The sequence below is a fragment of the Lasiosphaeria miniovina genome (genome assembly GCF_030549165.1).
Source record: "Lasiosphaeria miniovina strain SMH2392-1A chromosome Unknown B0T26scaffold_4, whole genome shotgun sequence".
In the NCBI taxonomy this organism is placed as follows: domain Eukaryota; kingdom Fungi; phylum Ascomycota; class Sordariomycetes; order Sordariales; family Lasiosphaeriaceae; genus Lasiosphaeria; species Lasiosphaeria miniovina.
In genome coordinates this window covers 6,332,666-6,347,336 of record NW_026848223.1, presented here as the reverse complement: position 1 = coordinate 6,347,336, position 14,671 = coordinate 6,332,666, and the positions used below count along the sequence as shown (strand labels likewise).

The 14,671-nt window shown below is 52.8% G+C and overlaps 9 protein-coding genes across 9 annotated transcripts; 4 read left to right on the top strand and 5 right to left on the bottom strand.

The window, feature by feature from the left end:
* Positions 1-200: 200 nt before the first annotated feature.
* On the top strand, positions 201-704 carry B0T26DRAFT_627699 (serine/threonine-protein kinase ripk4; the record flags this gene model as incomplete). The annotated part of the gene is made up of 1 exon (XM_060436211.1): positions 201-704. A coding segment is annotated over one exon (504 nt), but the record flags the coding sequence as incomplete, so codon positions are not given.
* Positions 705-746: 42 nt separating this feature from the next.
* B0T26DRAFT_831268 (ankyrin repeat-containing domain protein) lies at positions 747-2,251 on the top strand (the record flags this gene model as incomplete). The annotated part of the gene is made up of 3 exons (XM_060447471.1): positions 747-924; positions 1,024-1,221; positions 2,014-2,251. Coding segments are annotated over 3 exons (612 nt in total), but the record flags the coding sequence as incomplete, so codon positions are not given.
* A 712-nt stretch (positions 2,252-2,963) lies between these two features.
* On the top strand, positions 2,964-3,293 carry B0T26DRAFT_623710 (ankyrin repeat protein; the record flags this gene model as incomplete). The annotated part of the gene is made up of 1 exon (XM_060436124.1): positions 2,964-3,293. A coding segment is annotated over one exon (330 nt), but the record flags the coding sequence as incomplete, so codon positions are not given.
* A 21-nt stretch (positions 3,294-3,314) lies between these two features.
* Positions 3,315-3,677, top strand: B0T26DRAFT_622462 (ankyrin repeat protein; the record flags this gene model as incomplete). The annotated part of the gene is made up of 1 exon (XM_060436098.1): positions 3,315-3,677. A coding segment is annotated over one exon (363 nt), but the record flags the coding sequence as incomplete, so codon positions are not given.
* Positions 3,678-7,096: 3,419 nt separating this feature from the next.
* On the bottom strand, positions 7,097-7,318 carry B0T26DRAFT_614340 (uncharacterized protein; the record flags this gene model as incomplete). Its single annotated transcript, XM_060435955.1, has 1 exon — positions 7,097-7,318. A coding segment is annotated over one exon (222 nt), but the record flags the coding sequence as incomplete, so codon positions are not given.
* Positions 7,319-7,564: 246 nt separating this feature from the next.
* B0T26DRAFT_645057 (uncharacterized protein) lies at positions 7,565-8,008 on the bottom strand (the record flags this gene model as incomplete). The annotated part of the gene is made up of 1 exon (XM_060437681.1): positions 7,565-8,008. One exon carries the CDS (start codon positions 8,006-8,008, stop codon positions 7,565-7,567), a length of 444 nt encoding a protein of 147 aa, XP_060297471.1.
* A 2,777-nt stretch (positions 8,009-10,785) lies between these two features.
* On the bottom strand, positions 10,786-11,513 carry B0T26DRAFT_713906 (uncharacterized protein). The gene has a single exon (XM_060442153.1). It carries the CDS (start codon positions 11,208-11,210, stop codon positions 10,845-10,847), a length of 366 nt encoding a protein of 121 aa, XP_060297470.1. The 5' UTR covers positions 11,211-11,513; the 3' UTR covers positions 10,786-10,844.
* A 1,264-nt stretch (positions 11,514-12,777) lies between these two features.
* B0T26DRAFT_630281 (uncharacterized protein) lies at positions 12,778-13,029 on the bottom strand (the record flags this gene model as incomplete). Its single annotated transcript, XM_060436270.1, has 1 exon — positions 12,778-13,029. A coding segment is annotated over one exon (252 nt), but the record flags the coding sequence as incomplete, so codon positions are not given.
* A 14-nt stretch (positions 13,030-13,043) lies between these two features.
* Positions 13,044-13,662, bottom strand: B0T26DRAFT_713904 (uncharacterized protein). The gene has a single exon (XM_060442152.1). The coding sequence runs from the start codon at positions 13,595-13,597 to the stop codon at positions 13,157-13,159; it is 441 nt and encodes a 146-aa protein (XP_060297468.1). The 5' UTR covers positions 13,598-13,662; the 3' UTR covers positions 13,044-13,156.
* Positions 13,663-14,671: the final 1,009 nt, after the last annotated feature.

Below are 14,671 nucleotides of genomic sequence, written 5' to 3'. Positions count from 1 at the left end.
AGCTTCTTCACGAGAAGGGAGCCGATATTACAGTTCCAAACAATGACGGATGGACGCCACTCAATTCGGCCTCGAGCAACGGGAATTTTGACGTGGTCAAGCTTCTTCTTGAGAAGGGAGCTGATATCACAGTTCCAGGCATTGACGGATGGACGCCACTCAATTCGGCCTCGATCAACGGGCATGTCGACGTGGTCAAGCTTCTTCACGAGAAGGGAGCCGATATTACAGTTCCAAACAATAAAGGATGGACGCCACTCAATTTGGCCTCGAACAACGGATATACCGACGTGGTCAAGCTTCTTCTCGAGAAGGGAGCCGATATCACAGTTCCAAACAATAACGGATGGACGCCACTCAATTCGGCCTCGAGCGAAGGACATATCGACGTTGTCAAGCTTCTTCTCGAGAAGGGAGCTGATATCAAAGTTCCAAACAATAAAGGATGGACGCCACTCAATTCGGCCTCGAGCGAAGGACATGTCGACGTAGTCAGGCTTCTTCTCGAGAAGGGGGCCGATATCACAGTTCCAGACATTGACGGATGGACGCCACTCAATTCGGCCTCGAGAAACGGGCATGTCGACGTGGTCAAGCTTCTTCTCCAGAAGGGGGCCGATATTACAGTTCCAAACAATCACGGATGGACGCCACTCAATTCGGCCTCGAGCAACGGGAATGTTGACGTGGTCAAGCTTCTTCTTGAGAAGGGAGCCGATATTACAGTTCCAAACAATGACGGATGGACGCCACTCAATTCGGCCTCGAGAAACGGGCATGTCGACGTGGTCAAGCTTCTTCACGAGAAGGGGGCCGATATTACAGTTCCAAACAATAAAGGATGGACGCCACTCAATTCGGCCTCGAGAAACGGGCATGTCGACGTAGTCAAGCTTCTTCTCGAGAAGGGAGCTGATATCACAGTTCTAGACATTGACGGATGGACGCCACTCAATTCGGCCTCAATCAACGGGCATGTCGACGTGGTCAAGCTTCTTCTCGAAAAGGGAGCCGATATCACAGTTCCAAACAATAAAGGATGGACGCCACTCAATTCGGCCTCGATCAACGGGCATGTCGACGTGGTCAAGCTTCTTCACGAGAAGGGAGCCGATATTACAGTTCCAAACAATAAAGGATGGACGCCACTCAATTCGGCCTCGAGAAACGGGCATGTCGACGTGGTCAAGCTTCTTCTTGAGAAGGGAGCTGATATCACAGTTCTAGACATTGACGGATGGACGCCACTCAATTCAGCCTCGATCAACGGGCATGTCGACGTGGTCAAGCTTCTTCTCGAGAAGGGAGCTGATATCACAGTTCTAGACATTGACGGATGGACGCCACTCAATTCGGCCTCTGACAGCGGACATATCGACGTGGTCAAGCTTCTTCTCGAGAAGGGAGCTGATATCACAGTTCCAAACAATAAAGGATGGACGCCACTCAATTCGGCCTCGATCAACGGGCATGTCGACGTGGTCAAGCTTCTTCACGAGAAGGGAGCCGATATTACAGTTCCAAACAATAAAGGATGGACGCCACTCAATTCGGCCTCGATCAACGGGCATGTCGACGTGGTCAAGCTTCTTCTCGAGAAGGGGGCCGATATTACAGTTCCAAGCAATGACGGATGGACGCCACTGAATTCGGCCTCGGGCAAAAGACATGTCGACGTGGCTAGGCTTCTTCTCGAAAAGGGAGCCGATATTACAGTTCCAAACAATGACGGATGGACGCCACTCAATTCGGCCTCGAGAAACGGGCATGTCGACGTGGTCAAGCTTCTTCACGAGAAGGGGGCCGATATTACAGTTCCAAACAATAAAGGATGGACGCCACTCAATTCGGCCTCGAGAAACGGGCATGTCGACGTAGTCAAGCTTCTTCTCGAGAAGGGAGCTGATATCACAGTTCTAGACATTGACGGATGGACGCCACTCAATTCGGCCTCAATCAACGGGCATGTCGACGTGGTCAAGCTTCTTCTCGAAAAGGGAGCCGATATCACAGTTCCAAACAATAAAGGATGGACGCCACTCAATTCGGCCTCGATCAACGGGCATGTCGACGTGGTCAAGCTTCTTCACGAGAAGGGAGCCGATATTACAGTTCCAAACAATAAAGGATGGACGCCACTCAATTCGGCCTCGAGAAACGGGCATGTCGACGTGGTCAAGCTTCTTCTTGAGAAGGGAGCTGATATCACAGTTCTAGACATTGACGGATGGACGCCACTCAATTCAGCCTCGATCAACGGGCATGTCGACGTGGTCAAGCTTCTTCTCGAGAAGGGAGCTGATATCACAGTTCTAGACATTGACGGATGGACGCCACTCAATTCGGCCTCTGACAGCGGACATATCGACGTGGTCAAGCTTCTTCTCGAGAAGGGAGCTGATATCACAGTTCCAAACAATAAAGGATGGACGCCACTCAATTCGGCCTCGATCAACGGGCATGTCGACGTGGTCAAGCTTCTTCACGAGAAGGGAGCCGATATTACAGTTCCAAACAATAAAGGATGGACGCCACTCAATTCGGCCTCGATCAACGGGCATGTCGACGTGGTCAAGCTTCTTCTCGAGAAGGGGGCCGATATTACAGTTCCAAGCAATGACGGATGGACGCCACTGAATTCGGCCTCGGGCAAAAGACATGTCGACGTGGCTAGGCTTCTTCTCGAAAAGGGAGCCGATATGACCGTTCCAGACAATGAAGGATGGACGCCACTCAATTCGGCCTCGAGCAAAGGACATATCGACGTGGTCAAGCTTCTTCTCGAGAAGGGAGCTGATATCACAGTTCCAAACAATCATGGATGGACGCCACTCAATTTGGCCTCGACCAACGGGCATGTCGACGTGGTCAAGCTTCTTCTCGAGAAGGGGGCCGATATTACAGTTCCAAGCAATGACGGATGGACGCCACTGAATTCGGCCTCGGGCAAAAGACATGTCGACGTGGCTAGGCTTCTTCTCGAAAAGGGAGCCGATATGACCGTTCCAGACAATGAAGGATGGACGCCACTCAATTCGGCCTCGAGCAAAGGACATATCGACGTGGTCAAGCTTCTTCTCGAGAAGGGAGCTGATATCACAGTTCCAAACAATCATGGATGGACGCCACTCAATTTGGCCTCGACCAACGGGCATGTCGACGTGGTCAAGCTTCTTCTCGAGAAGGGGGCCGATATTACAGTTCCAAGCAATGACGGATGGACGCCACTGAATTCGGCCTCGGGCAAAAGACATGTCGACGTGGCTAGGCTTCTTCTCGAAAAGGGAGCCGATATGACCGTTCCAGACAATGAAGGATGGACGCCACTCAATTCGGCCTCGAGCAAAGGACATATCGACGTGGTCAAGCTTCTTCTCGAGAAGGGAGCTGATATCACAGTTCCAGACAATGACGGAGGGACGCCACTCAATTCGGCCTCTGACAGCGGACATATCGACGTGGTCAAGCTTCTTCTCGAGAAGGGAGCTGATATCACAGTTCCAGACAATGACGGATGGACGCCACTCAATTCGGCCTCTGACAGCGGACATATCGACGTGGTCAAGCTTCTTCTCGAGAAGGGAGCTGATATCACAGTTCCAGACAATGACGGATGGACGCCACTCAATTCGGCCTCTGACAGCGGACATATCGACGTGGTCAAGCTTCTTCTCGAGAAGGGAGCCGATATCACAGTTCCAAACAATAACGGATGGACGCCACTCAATTCGGCCTCTGACAGCGGACATATCGACGTGGTCAAGCTTCTTCTAGAGAAGGGAGCCGATATCACAGTTCCAAACAGTAATGGATAGACGCCACTCAATTCGGCTTTGAGCAAAGGACATATCGACGTGGTCAAGCTTCTTCTCGAGAAGGGAGCCGATATCACAGTTCCAAACAATCATGGATGGACGCCACTCAATTCGGCCTCGAACAACGGATATATCGACGTAGTCAAGCTTCTTCTCGAGAAAGGAGCCGATATCACAGTTCCAAACAAGTACGGAATAACACCGCTCAGTTCGTCCTCCAGCAACGAATATATCGACGTAGTCAAGCTTCTTCTCGAGAAGGTAGCCGATATCACAGTTCCAGATACGTTAGACAGCCATGACCAAGCGCATTCAACAGAGGCTGAATACTCCACGTCCGAAATGTCCGCACTCTCACAACTGCTTAACTAAGAGGAAAGGGATAACGTCGCTCGCCTTGTGTGTAGGACCATTTAACAGGCCATACCGGACATTGCGACACTGTCAGGACGGCGCACTCGCATCCGGATGTAGCAGCAGATGGCAGTCAAGGCCTTCGTCAGCCAAGGCCTTCAAAACCTTGTGCACATGTTCGCGATGCTTCTCTCTAGACCGGGAATATATCAACACATCGTCGATATAGACCACCAGGAACACATTGGCGAAATTGCGCAAGACATGGTCGATACGCCTTTGCCACGAGGCCGGGGCGTTCGTTAGCCCTGGAGGCATGATCAGGAACTCGTATAGGTTGCCCTGCACCCTAAACGCAGTTTTGAACTCCTCTCCTGCCTTCATTCTCGTGAGCGAGAAGGCAGAGGTCAGGTCCAGGCGCGTGAAAATCTGAGCCGCGTGGAGCTGATCCTTCATTCCTTGGATAAGGGGAAGGGGGTACCGATCCTTAATCGTGGAGTTATTGAGGTAACGATAGTCAATAACTACTCGGTACTTTCCTTCTTTTCCCTTCGGGATGACTAGCACCGGCGATCCCCATGGTGAGGCGGAGGGCCATATGTGTCCCGCTTGCGTTCTTTCTTTGATGAACTCCTCAAGAGCTTGTCGTTGTGCTGGGTTCATGTTGTAGGTGGGGAAGGCCCGAGGCCTAGTGATGCCTGATTGAGCGAGGGAGCGCCAAGACAAGGTCATATGACCGGCACGTGTAATTTAAGTACATAGGTACATAGGGAAGCGGGGCTTACCCTGACGCGGTTAGACCGCGTCTGCCCCACCAAAGGACCACATTAAGGTCCTCGGCAGGGCAGTGCTCCCGAGCTTCCTCCCTCGATCATCAATTTACCTACCTTTTCACGAATAGCCTACCGCATTCCGTGATCTAGGTGACGATCACCCTTCACCTAGCCCCTTCTTCCAGTGGTATCTCATGGTCGAAGTCCCCGTGCGGTGGTAGACCACTTTCCGAGAGCTTCTTGAAGATGTCGTACCTCCTGAATTCCTCTGGCACGTTTTCCAACCCAGGCTTCTCGTGATCAGCGGAAACCTGTATGAACATGCATAGGGCTGCATTGGGGTCGATATCCCAATCGTTCCTATCTTCTGACTCTTCCTTAGTCGGGTTAGGATGAGCTAAGGCCCTGTCTCCAAGGGGTGACTTCTCAGCTTCTATCCCCGCAACCGTCCGAGACCACTCAAGCTTGAAGTCTCTCCAGTTGATGTGTGGATCCTCTCGGCGAAGCCAAGCGCTTCCCAGCAGGATATCCGCGCTAGCCAATCTAGCGATGTCGAAGGAGGCTTTCATCCTCCTTCCTTCGACCGTGATCCAGAGGGCTTCTACCTCTCCGTTTATCAAACCATCATCGTACGCCGACGGTTGACCATCAAAAGTTCGTACCGGGTAAGGAGAGTCCTTCTCCTTCCATTTGACGCGGTACTGGTTAACGATATCAGGGTCGATGTAGTTGCCTTCGGCCCCTGAATCGATAATGGCCTTGTGCGAGCCGTACTGGGTCTCCACAAGTACCATGAGAAACGGCGAATGTTCCTCACACAGGGTTGGACTGTCCGGATGTCTTTTACCGGCTGTCGGGCCGCCCGTTGTCCCTCTTCGGGGGCCCCTAGTCTTTTCCCGACGTCCGGGCGGGAGAATATCGGAGCTGGTTGGGTTGTCTGCGGGAAAACGCGTCCGTTGTCCGGGTGAGATGAGACTTCCTTTCTTCCTCCTGAATTGCTCCTGCCCATCGGTGGAATAGGCGTAGATTTGCTTCCTTGTGTATCTCACAACGCTCCGACGGGCACTGGTATACAGATCCTCTTCCGGCCTGGAAACAGGCCAGCGGGGTGACCAATTCGAACCGAACCAACTTGCGGTTGTTCTCGGTCTCCTCCTCTTTGTCTGTTCTCGCGGAGCGTTGTCGGTAATGCCTCTGCATGTGGCAAGGAAGGCCCTGGGCAACCGGCTCGGGTACTTCCCCTTGCTGCCTCTGTGGGAACAGGTTGTTTTCTAGCTTCTCTGCAAGGTGCAATTCGCAGGCGTCATGTACGCAGAATTGCCAAGCCAGATTCCAGTGTCTGTGGTGACCGGGGTGTACTGCTGAGGCATCTTCCTCATGGAAGCAGTACTTAGCCCCGACGATTGTGAGACTGCTAGCTTCCATGCCAACTCCTTCAACCGTGAACTCTTGCGGGTAGTTATTCGGGTCTCCTCCGTGAAGCCACTGGCTAGGCGAGTCGGGACGGGGTGGACCAAAGTCCACGAGAGACTCCCACTCTGCCCGGAGTCGGTCCTCTAACGTTCCTCGCGCCGCGTCTCCGGCTTCTTCGTCTGGAATGGTGGATAAGGCGGGAGGGCGTCTTCCTTCTCCTGCCAAGTCCCTGGCTTCCTCGATGCTTTCCTCTAGGCTCTTAACGATCCGCTGGGCAGCCTGTACGTCGAGGTCGTTCTCAAGGTCATCTTCCATATCGGTTCCGGCTCCTGCCAAGAAGGCGAACGCCTCCGGGGAAAGCGTGAGGGAGAGTTGCGAGGCCTCCGTGACCTGCCTCAAAACTTCCTCCAGTCGTTCCACCGGTCCCTGACCGAGGGGGTTCGTCTCTTCTTCCGATCTGGAATCGACTTCATTCTTGATTTCGACGGAGGGCCTCACATAAGGCTGTACCATCGAGATCGAGACTCCTGAGCTCCGAGGAACGCGCGCGGGTCCAGGCACTTCTTACCAGGAGTCCGCGTCGTCCGAGCTCTCTGGGGTCCTGCAGGTAGGGCTGGCCGAGTGCGAACGGGAGCCCGTAATCCGAACGGGGCGTCGCCACTGGTCAGATTCCTGCAGGTCCATCTGCTGCTGGCGTGGAGAGGGACCATTCTTCGCCACTAAAGAGACTGTTCGTGGGTCCGGAACCGGCTTCCAAGAGGGAAGCGGGGTGCCCTGACAGTCTCGAGCGAAGTGTCCTTCCTTACCGCACCGGTAGCAGGTTACCGGCTTCCGGGTCCATGACCCTTCCTTGCTGCTGCGAGGCGCGGGACGTCTGGTGCTAACCGTACCAATGTCCATAGGTCCCGCGTGTGTACCATACGAAGTCGAGGGTCCCCTGTACTTCTTCTTGTCGTTGGCCTTGTGAGCGGATGCGGGTTGGCGCTCGTTGACACGCTTCTCCGCCTTCCGCTAGTAGATGCGATCATCCATTTTAACGGCTTTCTCGATTAGCTCCAACAGCGTTTCTAGCATGTCGTCCAAGGCCAATCGATCCTTAACGTCGTCACTAATGGCTCTCCAGAAGTACGAGATCAGGCTCTCGTCGTCCCACTCCGTCTTAGTGGCTTCTTCCAGGAATAGTGGCACAAAGGAGCTCAAGGCTCCCTTCTACCTCAAGGTATTGAGTCGAGCCTGGCTGCGTCGCTTCGCATCCACTTCACCGAACAGGGCCGAAATATGCTCCGAGAACTTGTCGAAGCTCTGGTAGCAGTCTGTCGTGATATCGTCCCAGGCGTTCCGGTTGGTGAAGGTGTTGTACTCAGCCTCGAACTTGCTGAACCACCTCTTGGCTCTTCCCCCCATGCAGGATGAGGCGAAAATCATCTTATCTTCTGCCTCAGGGAACATGGCGTCGTGATACTTGAAGTAGGAGCGTAGGGTAGTCAACCATCCCTCCAGGGAAGCTTGATCACCCTCGTAGGTCGGTGGCTGTTTGAGCTTGGGTTTCTTGGTCGCAAGCTCTTTCTCCTGCTTCTTAGTCCTTTTCTGCAAGCCACTGACCTCGGTCTTGAGTCGCTCGTTGTCGGCCTTCAGGGCCTGGTAGTCGGCCATCGTCACTTGCGAGGGAAGCGTCTCCCCCGTAACTGATCCTTCTCCGCGAGTCGACATCCCGTTGCTCCGGATTGAAAGGTTTGCGAGCCGTGCGACCAACAGGTCCTGTGCAGTTGTCGACGAGGGGCTTTGGGGTAATTGGGGTGTGGGTACTGAGACAGTCGTGCTTTCCACGGATGTCGCTGAGTCAGTATCGGAAGCCGTACTTGCCTTCTGGGTCGACTCTCACAGAGCCGAGCCACTCCTTCCTTCGCCGGTGAGAGCTATCAACGTGTTACAATCTGGACAACAGGTCCACGGAGCTAGGCCCGGCCTAGGATTGTGGGGGTCTGGACGGCAGGTAGGAGATGACAGGAGACAAGGAGTATCGTGCACAGATTGCGAAAGACAGGCTTTCAACACACAACCAATGTATGCTTAACCAGATGCATTGATAGCTGCAGAACCGTTCTCCAGAGAGAGCGTGCTGCCAGCTCCTATATAGAACTATGAGCAACCAATCAGAGTTCCTGCCTTAAATGCTCAGTCGTGCTCAGTCCTAGACGCACTGATCCCCACTGAGCTCCCTGCTGTGACGGCGGTCAACAGCATCTAGGAAGAAGAGTCGCTAGTATGGCTATACCATTGTCTTAGGATTCTAAAAGTAAAGAAAGAAAGAAAGAAAGTCTACAAAGGTACGATCGAGGGTGCGGGGGTATAGTGGGGTGCCGAGAGCGCACGGGCCATTATGGTTTGCCCTGCCAAGGCTCGTGACAATTTACATACGTCCTTGCTGGTGCTGAAGGCTCTATTAATGATGTTACCCTACTTAACTGGGTATTTGCAAGCAAGAGTTTCCAGCCCCCAAAGAACCGATACTACCTAGCCGATAGTGGCTTCAATATGCGGGAAGGGATTGTCATTGGGTTTCCTCGTACTCGCTATCATCTCCAGGAGTGGCGAGCTGCAAAGAGGCGACCTGAAAATGCTGAAGAGCTCTACAACCTCCGCCATTCAAGATGGAGGATTCGGGTTGAGCAAGCATTTGGGTTAGCCATGAGGAAGTTCCGGATCCTCAACAAGGGTGGCGGTCCAGAATATTCGTTGAAGAACCAGACGCGTATTATATATGCTGTTACTGGGTTGGTCAATTTCATTCTACTTAGCGAACAACGAGCACGCCAGAGAGAGGCAGAAGCACAGTATGGCGAGGCTGAAGTAGTAAGGCGTCAGGAAGAACAGCAGATATTACAAGTCTGCCGAGAGAGAGCAATTTATCTAGTGGCAAACACCCCGAGTGAAGCCATTCGAGCAACTGCAGCAAGAAAGATGTGGGCAAAGTTTCAATAGAACTAGTTACATCTCTTTAAGCTAACTCTTCAAGCCAAAGTTGAATATAGGCTGCCTTTAACTCGTTTGATTGTAGAGTATTCCAAGTGACTGCTTCACGGCTAACGTTGATCTTGCTAATCAACCGAGCCTTTTGAATAGGTGTTAAGTCCTTCAACGACGGCTCGGTTTGGAAAAAATCCTGGATGTTGTAAAGGGCCTGGACAATTGCTTCTTTCTCTTCCAAGGCATTTACTGCTAGCCGAGCTGCTGCCCTCTCCAAGCTCTTGCCTAGAGATGCTTCTTCAACCTCCCGTATAGACCGCTTCTGTCCATGTATACGGCTTGAAGCAGATGAGCCAGGCTGTGGTGTTACAAGTCTTGCAAGGATATCGCTATCAGCCGCTTCAGGTCTAGACTCTTCATTATCGGAGCTCAAGTCTGCTAGATCGATCGCATCGTAGGCAAATTCGCAGGTTGCTCGTTCGTTAGGAAAGATGTCGGCATATCGATCCACGTTCTGAAGGCCGACGTTGAAAAGGAACTTTGCATTCTTACCATACCGGGCAAGGAAGGTCTCCTTCTGAAGGTCAGAGCCAATAGCTCTACCCTCCTCGTCAAAAGAAGTACCGCTAATGCTCTTCCACTCCAGGTAGTACCTGTACTTCTTCTTCTCGGAATCGTACTTGGTCTTAATCTTCTTGCTCTCCCAAGGAAAGGCTGGAAACAACTCCTTCATCTTGGTAGCAACAATATCGAGCCCGACTGCTTGGGCACCTGCGCGAGGGACGTTGAAGTCACCAGCCACTGTACGCTCCCGGAAAAGTTCCATGATAGCTTCGTACATCTCAGATGTATAGGCAAAGTTTCCCTGTGTGATTCGGCGTATCTGGGAGGGCTGGGAGGACTGGGAAGTCGGCTGGCTTTGGGATTCAATCGGCTGGCTTTGGGACTCCATGCTGAAAGTAGCTTGAGCTTCATCGAGAATAGGCTGGATCTCAGGGTCGAGAAGACCCTCGAGGTCTTTCCAGTTGGCTTTGTTCTGCATGGCTTGGTTGGCTAGCTGGAAAAGAAGGTGTAGAGTAGAAGAAAAAGAAGGGTACAGAGTAGAAGAAAAGATGCAGGGATATTTTTTACACCGCTTGCCTAAAAGGGACTAGTACGGGTACAAAGCATTTTAGCCCCGCTTTTTTGTACCTCAGTGCGCACTGAGGCCGCACTGAGATGGCCAAGGAATCTGTTGGATTCAGCCCTTCAACTGTCTTTTTCATTGATCTCCCTCCTTGTTCTTTTTGGTCCTGCCAGAGGGCCTCTATTATAGTTGTAAATGGTGGCAATGGTGGTGGCAAAAGTAGCCACACCAGCTGAACTGGCCACTTCATTTCAGCTCCCCTGAGCCTCTTTTCACCTCGGATGACCACACCAGAGCTCAGCTGGGATGAGCTCTATTCCACATGCAACCCTTGTCCATCTGACAATAGCCAATCCAACAGAATCACACCCTAACCGATAATCTATATAGAACCTCCTAGTCAATTAACCACCAGGCCTCCTTTGCAGCCTGTCCCTTCAAGTCGTAGAGCATCCGATTTCTGCCGAAATGGTGCTTACTGTCATGCGCTCCCTCCAGAACCGTATTGACTATGTTTTTGGGCACGCAGAGACTTCTCGTACCATCAGGGTGCACGTTGAATAGCAGGCCCTGATCGTCCAAAACGAAGGGGTAGCCAGGCCTAGCCTTGCCGCCCTCCTTGGTGATTTCTTCAATGATAGGGGCGTGTTTGACGTCATCAGCATATCCCTGGCGGAAGCTGTCCCGCAAGCTGTCCTCCATACAAGCCTCAGCGTACGTGAACCACACGTCGTCCAAGACTACGGGCTCGTCAGGAGGCATGTCGTCGGCCGTTCGCAGCCGACTTAGAGCGTCCGGTACGAGGTTCTTTTTCCTTCGAGGTGAACTAGGATCAACTAATACTAAGACAGGTAAACAAAGGCATTAACGAGCCAAAGGTTGGAACGATCCGTAGATGAGGAACTGAGAGAGGTCTAGCTTCTTCACGGACCATACGAGGCAGGCGACTTCCAGCTCGGAAGGGCCATATCTCCACTCTGCGTCAGAGAGACACTGTCACGGCGGGTGCCGTGGTGGTGTTAATGACGTAGCGCTGGAGTGTGGTCTGTGCGTACCTATCACGTGGTCCGCACCATACCCAGAACCCCGCGCCTTGCCCGCTCCCCGCAACACCTTCCTTTTCCTTCCTTGGATTTAGATTCCACAATACAGGTCATGGTTATACTGCGTGTTATGCTAGTCGAATCCTCTCCTTCGTGACAATGACAAGGTCATTTGCAATGTCATTCTGGTAGTGACAATCACGATTGGGTTCTGGTTTAGCCACATAGAAGGTGGTTCGGTTGGTGGTTACTTCTTGATTGATATATCCCTCTTCCGAACTCCGTTGGACAGGAAGAGGGTGTCTTATACATGAACATCTTGGTCACGGTCACCCCTATTGGTGACCCACTAGGATGTTTACCCCTTGCCCCTGAGAACGTTCTGGAATGTGCCGGAATGTACTACAATGCTCTTGTTCTTACACTAGCACCTTCTAAATTATTTAATAACATACTCAAAACCGTTATGATGGCGAAACATTGTAGTGATTAATCATTATAATGGCTAATCATTACGGTGGCTGTTGGAATGACGTTCTGTCTGGCCCAAGAGCAGAACGAATCGACCCTACCCATCCCATCTAAGACCAACTGGGTAGCCGAACTCTTTGCTTCAGTGATGTCATTGGTAAGGTCGTCTCGGCCGTCCGACGCCGTAGCTGGAAATCGGGCGAAGGAGAGCTCCACGCCAGCGAGAGGGGGAAACGGGATCGTGGATGACCCCAGTGAAAGGACTCGCCGGATATGTTTGTGAAGGCCTCAAGAACGCCCTCGAAGGCATCTTAAACGTCTCCCTCCCACGTCATCTGTCGTCCGGTGTAGGCTTGGACAGAGAGGTTGAACTTGGTTCAAAGGTTTTGTCGATTAGTCGTAAGCCGAGCGAGGGGTCCGTCGATCACCTTCATGGACAGCAGATTTCCCGATTGGAGGGGCTGAGCGTGAAGAGGCATGTCAAACAACCCGCGTCCGTACAGTACCGGAGCCTCGAGATGCGATTCTTCGCAGAACATTGCGCCGTCGCAACACCATTGGACTTGCTCCGGGGTGAATATGAGGCGGCGGCGCGATAGCGCGTACTCCTGAAACGTCCATGCTCGGTTGCTCCATGCACTCCATTCCAAGTCCTCCTCGTAGGTTGAACGACCGTGGCAGGAGGGAGTCCAGGTAGGGTTGGAAATGCAGGTGGAGACGAGTGCCATGCCGCCGAATACAGGGTCCTCTTCGGGAGAAATTATCTGCACGACTTGCTGCTTGAACGTGCGGGAACCAGGGCGAAGGCCACCGAGGCCAGCGTCAGCCGTTTCTCCACAGGCTGCAACAATCGTCGCGCTTGACTCTCGGTAAATCGTCCTCATATTGCCGAGCTGAACCGCCCGGTCCTGGCTGTCGGCTTCGGTCGAGCCCTGAAAGATACAGAGCACGTCGACCCACAAGTGTTCGAAACCCAACAGGCGAGCAAGGTGGATGGAATCCTGTATGGTCTGAGGAAGACCGTCCAGTGGCAAGGCGCTCTCCAGCTGCAGCAGTTTCTCGTTCTCGGCGTTGAGCTTCACTTCCTGATCTCAGCCCCAGCAGTAGCTCAGGCCCAAGTACCGGGTTCCGGCGAGGTCGATGTCTCGCAAGACGCAGACACAATTTCGGTCAACATCAATGAATCGGATCAACCTAGGGCATGGGCGAGAATGTCGGGTTAGCAATACCGATTCTGTGGAGCGAGTTTGGCGGCAGAATGAGAACGCACTCGGTGCGAGACCGTGGCTGGGGCTCGGCTTCGTCTTCGTCTTCCTCGACGGAGCAGCTCAAGTCATAATCTCTTTGACAGATATTCATCCACTCAAGGAGCAGCTGTATGTTGACCGTTTCGGGGCGCTTCCTTGCGCTGAATAGCAGGCGCGGCTGACGTTGCTCCTCAGGGCCTGTTGTAGAACCCGGTCCTGGTGCTTGGACGAAGTCGTCAAAGTGGCAGGGCTGCACGATATTCGTATAGCAAGCCAGGGTGTCGTGGGGTCTCCAAATTACCCCATCAATCTCCGTGTCCGCGGCTACACAAACCATCAACGCAAGTCTGCGGACCGAGAGGAGGGCCAGGTCGCCGGAAGCCCCCATGGATTCCGTTATGGAGGAATGGAACCGATCGCACACCGTTCTGATGATGATGTTGTCGTCGTCCTCGGGAATCGGCAAATTGTTCCCATACCAAGAACCCCTTCTCTTGATAGTGTTGTAGAATAGGGAACACAGCTGGCATGCTTGAGCGCCGGCTTTGAGCTTCCGGAGAGAGCCAAGATCCACATCAGAGTAGTCGCCAAAGGGAACCAACGTGATATCGGGGTTTATCCGCTTCTTTCGCATCCCATGTACTCTGCGGACGTCGGATGCTGTCGGGCATGAGAGAGTCTGGTATGGAACCAGTCTGCAGACAGAACAGAGCTGAGACATTGTGAACAACGGATATTACTGGCATTTGTGTTGAAGTTGAAAGATCCGGGGGAGGGCGGTATTTGAGCGTGGGGAGAGCAGGGTTAATAACCTGGAATATTTACGCACACTGAGTGTGGCTGCATAAGGCTCAGATGTCCGACGGAGCGCCGCGATGAAACAGTGGCACGGAACAGCGGGCGTTGGGGGTCACCATGCTGTATGTGCTAGGGAAGATTCGCCTTCCTGCGAAAACAGTTGGGGGTTGGCTGATACGTGAGGTTCAGGCGAGCAGGCGAGCAAAGGAGTTGCCGCGCTTTCGTGGCTGTGGTGACAGCGACGAGACCCACATTTGTGAACTCGGGGATTCATAGTCTCGGTGGACAAGACGTCGAGTCATTTTTTATTGCGAGGTTTTGTATGCGGCCGAGGTGGTGCCTGGGTTGGGGTCTGAATGCCGCAAGGGAACTGGCAGATATATGTATATTGCACTATAGTTCTGGGCAACTAGTTGTGCTCGGTGAAGGTAGTAGGCACTTCCGTGTATGGTGCTAATGGAGCAGCTTCGGCCTTGTCAAGATAACTTTGCACCAGTGGTCTTGCACAAAAGAGGGAAGCTTGCTGCCATTCGTCTAATAGCACTGCCACAACCTTCACTCGAACAACCAACAGAGGAAGCCTGGCCGCCGCTTTTCAGCCCAACCCCGCACCTGTCCTCTTCTCATCTCCGCTGCCGTTGTGATCGGATCGTACCTCCGCGAC

Excerpts from the sequence above, each read along its gene's own strand:
- B0T26DRAFT_713904 (XM_060442152.1), bottom strand. The coding sequence starts at position 13,597 with ATGGGGGCTTCCGGCGACCTGGCCCTCCTCTCGGTCCGCAGACTTGCG.
- B0T26DRAFT_713906 (XM_060442153.1), bottom strand. The coding sequence starts at position 11,210 with ATGCCTCCTGACGAGCCCGTAGTCTTGGACGACGTGTGGTTCACGTAC.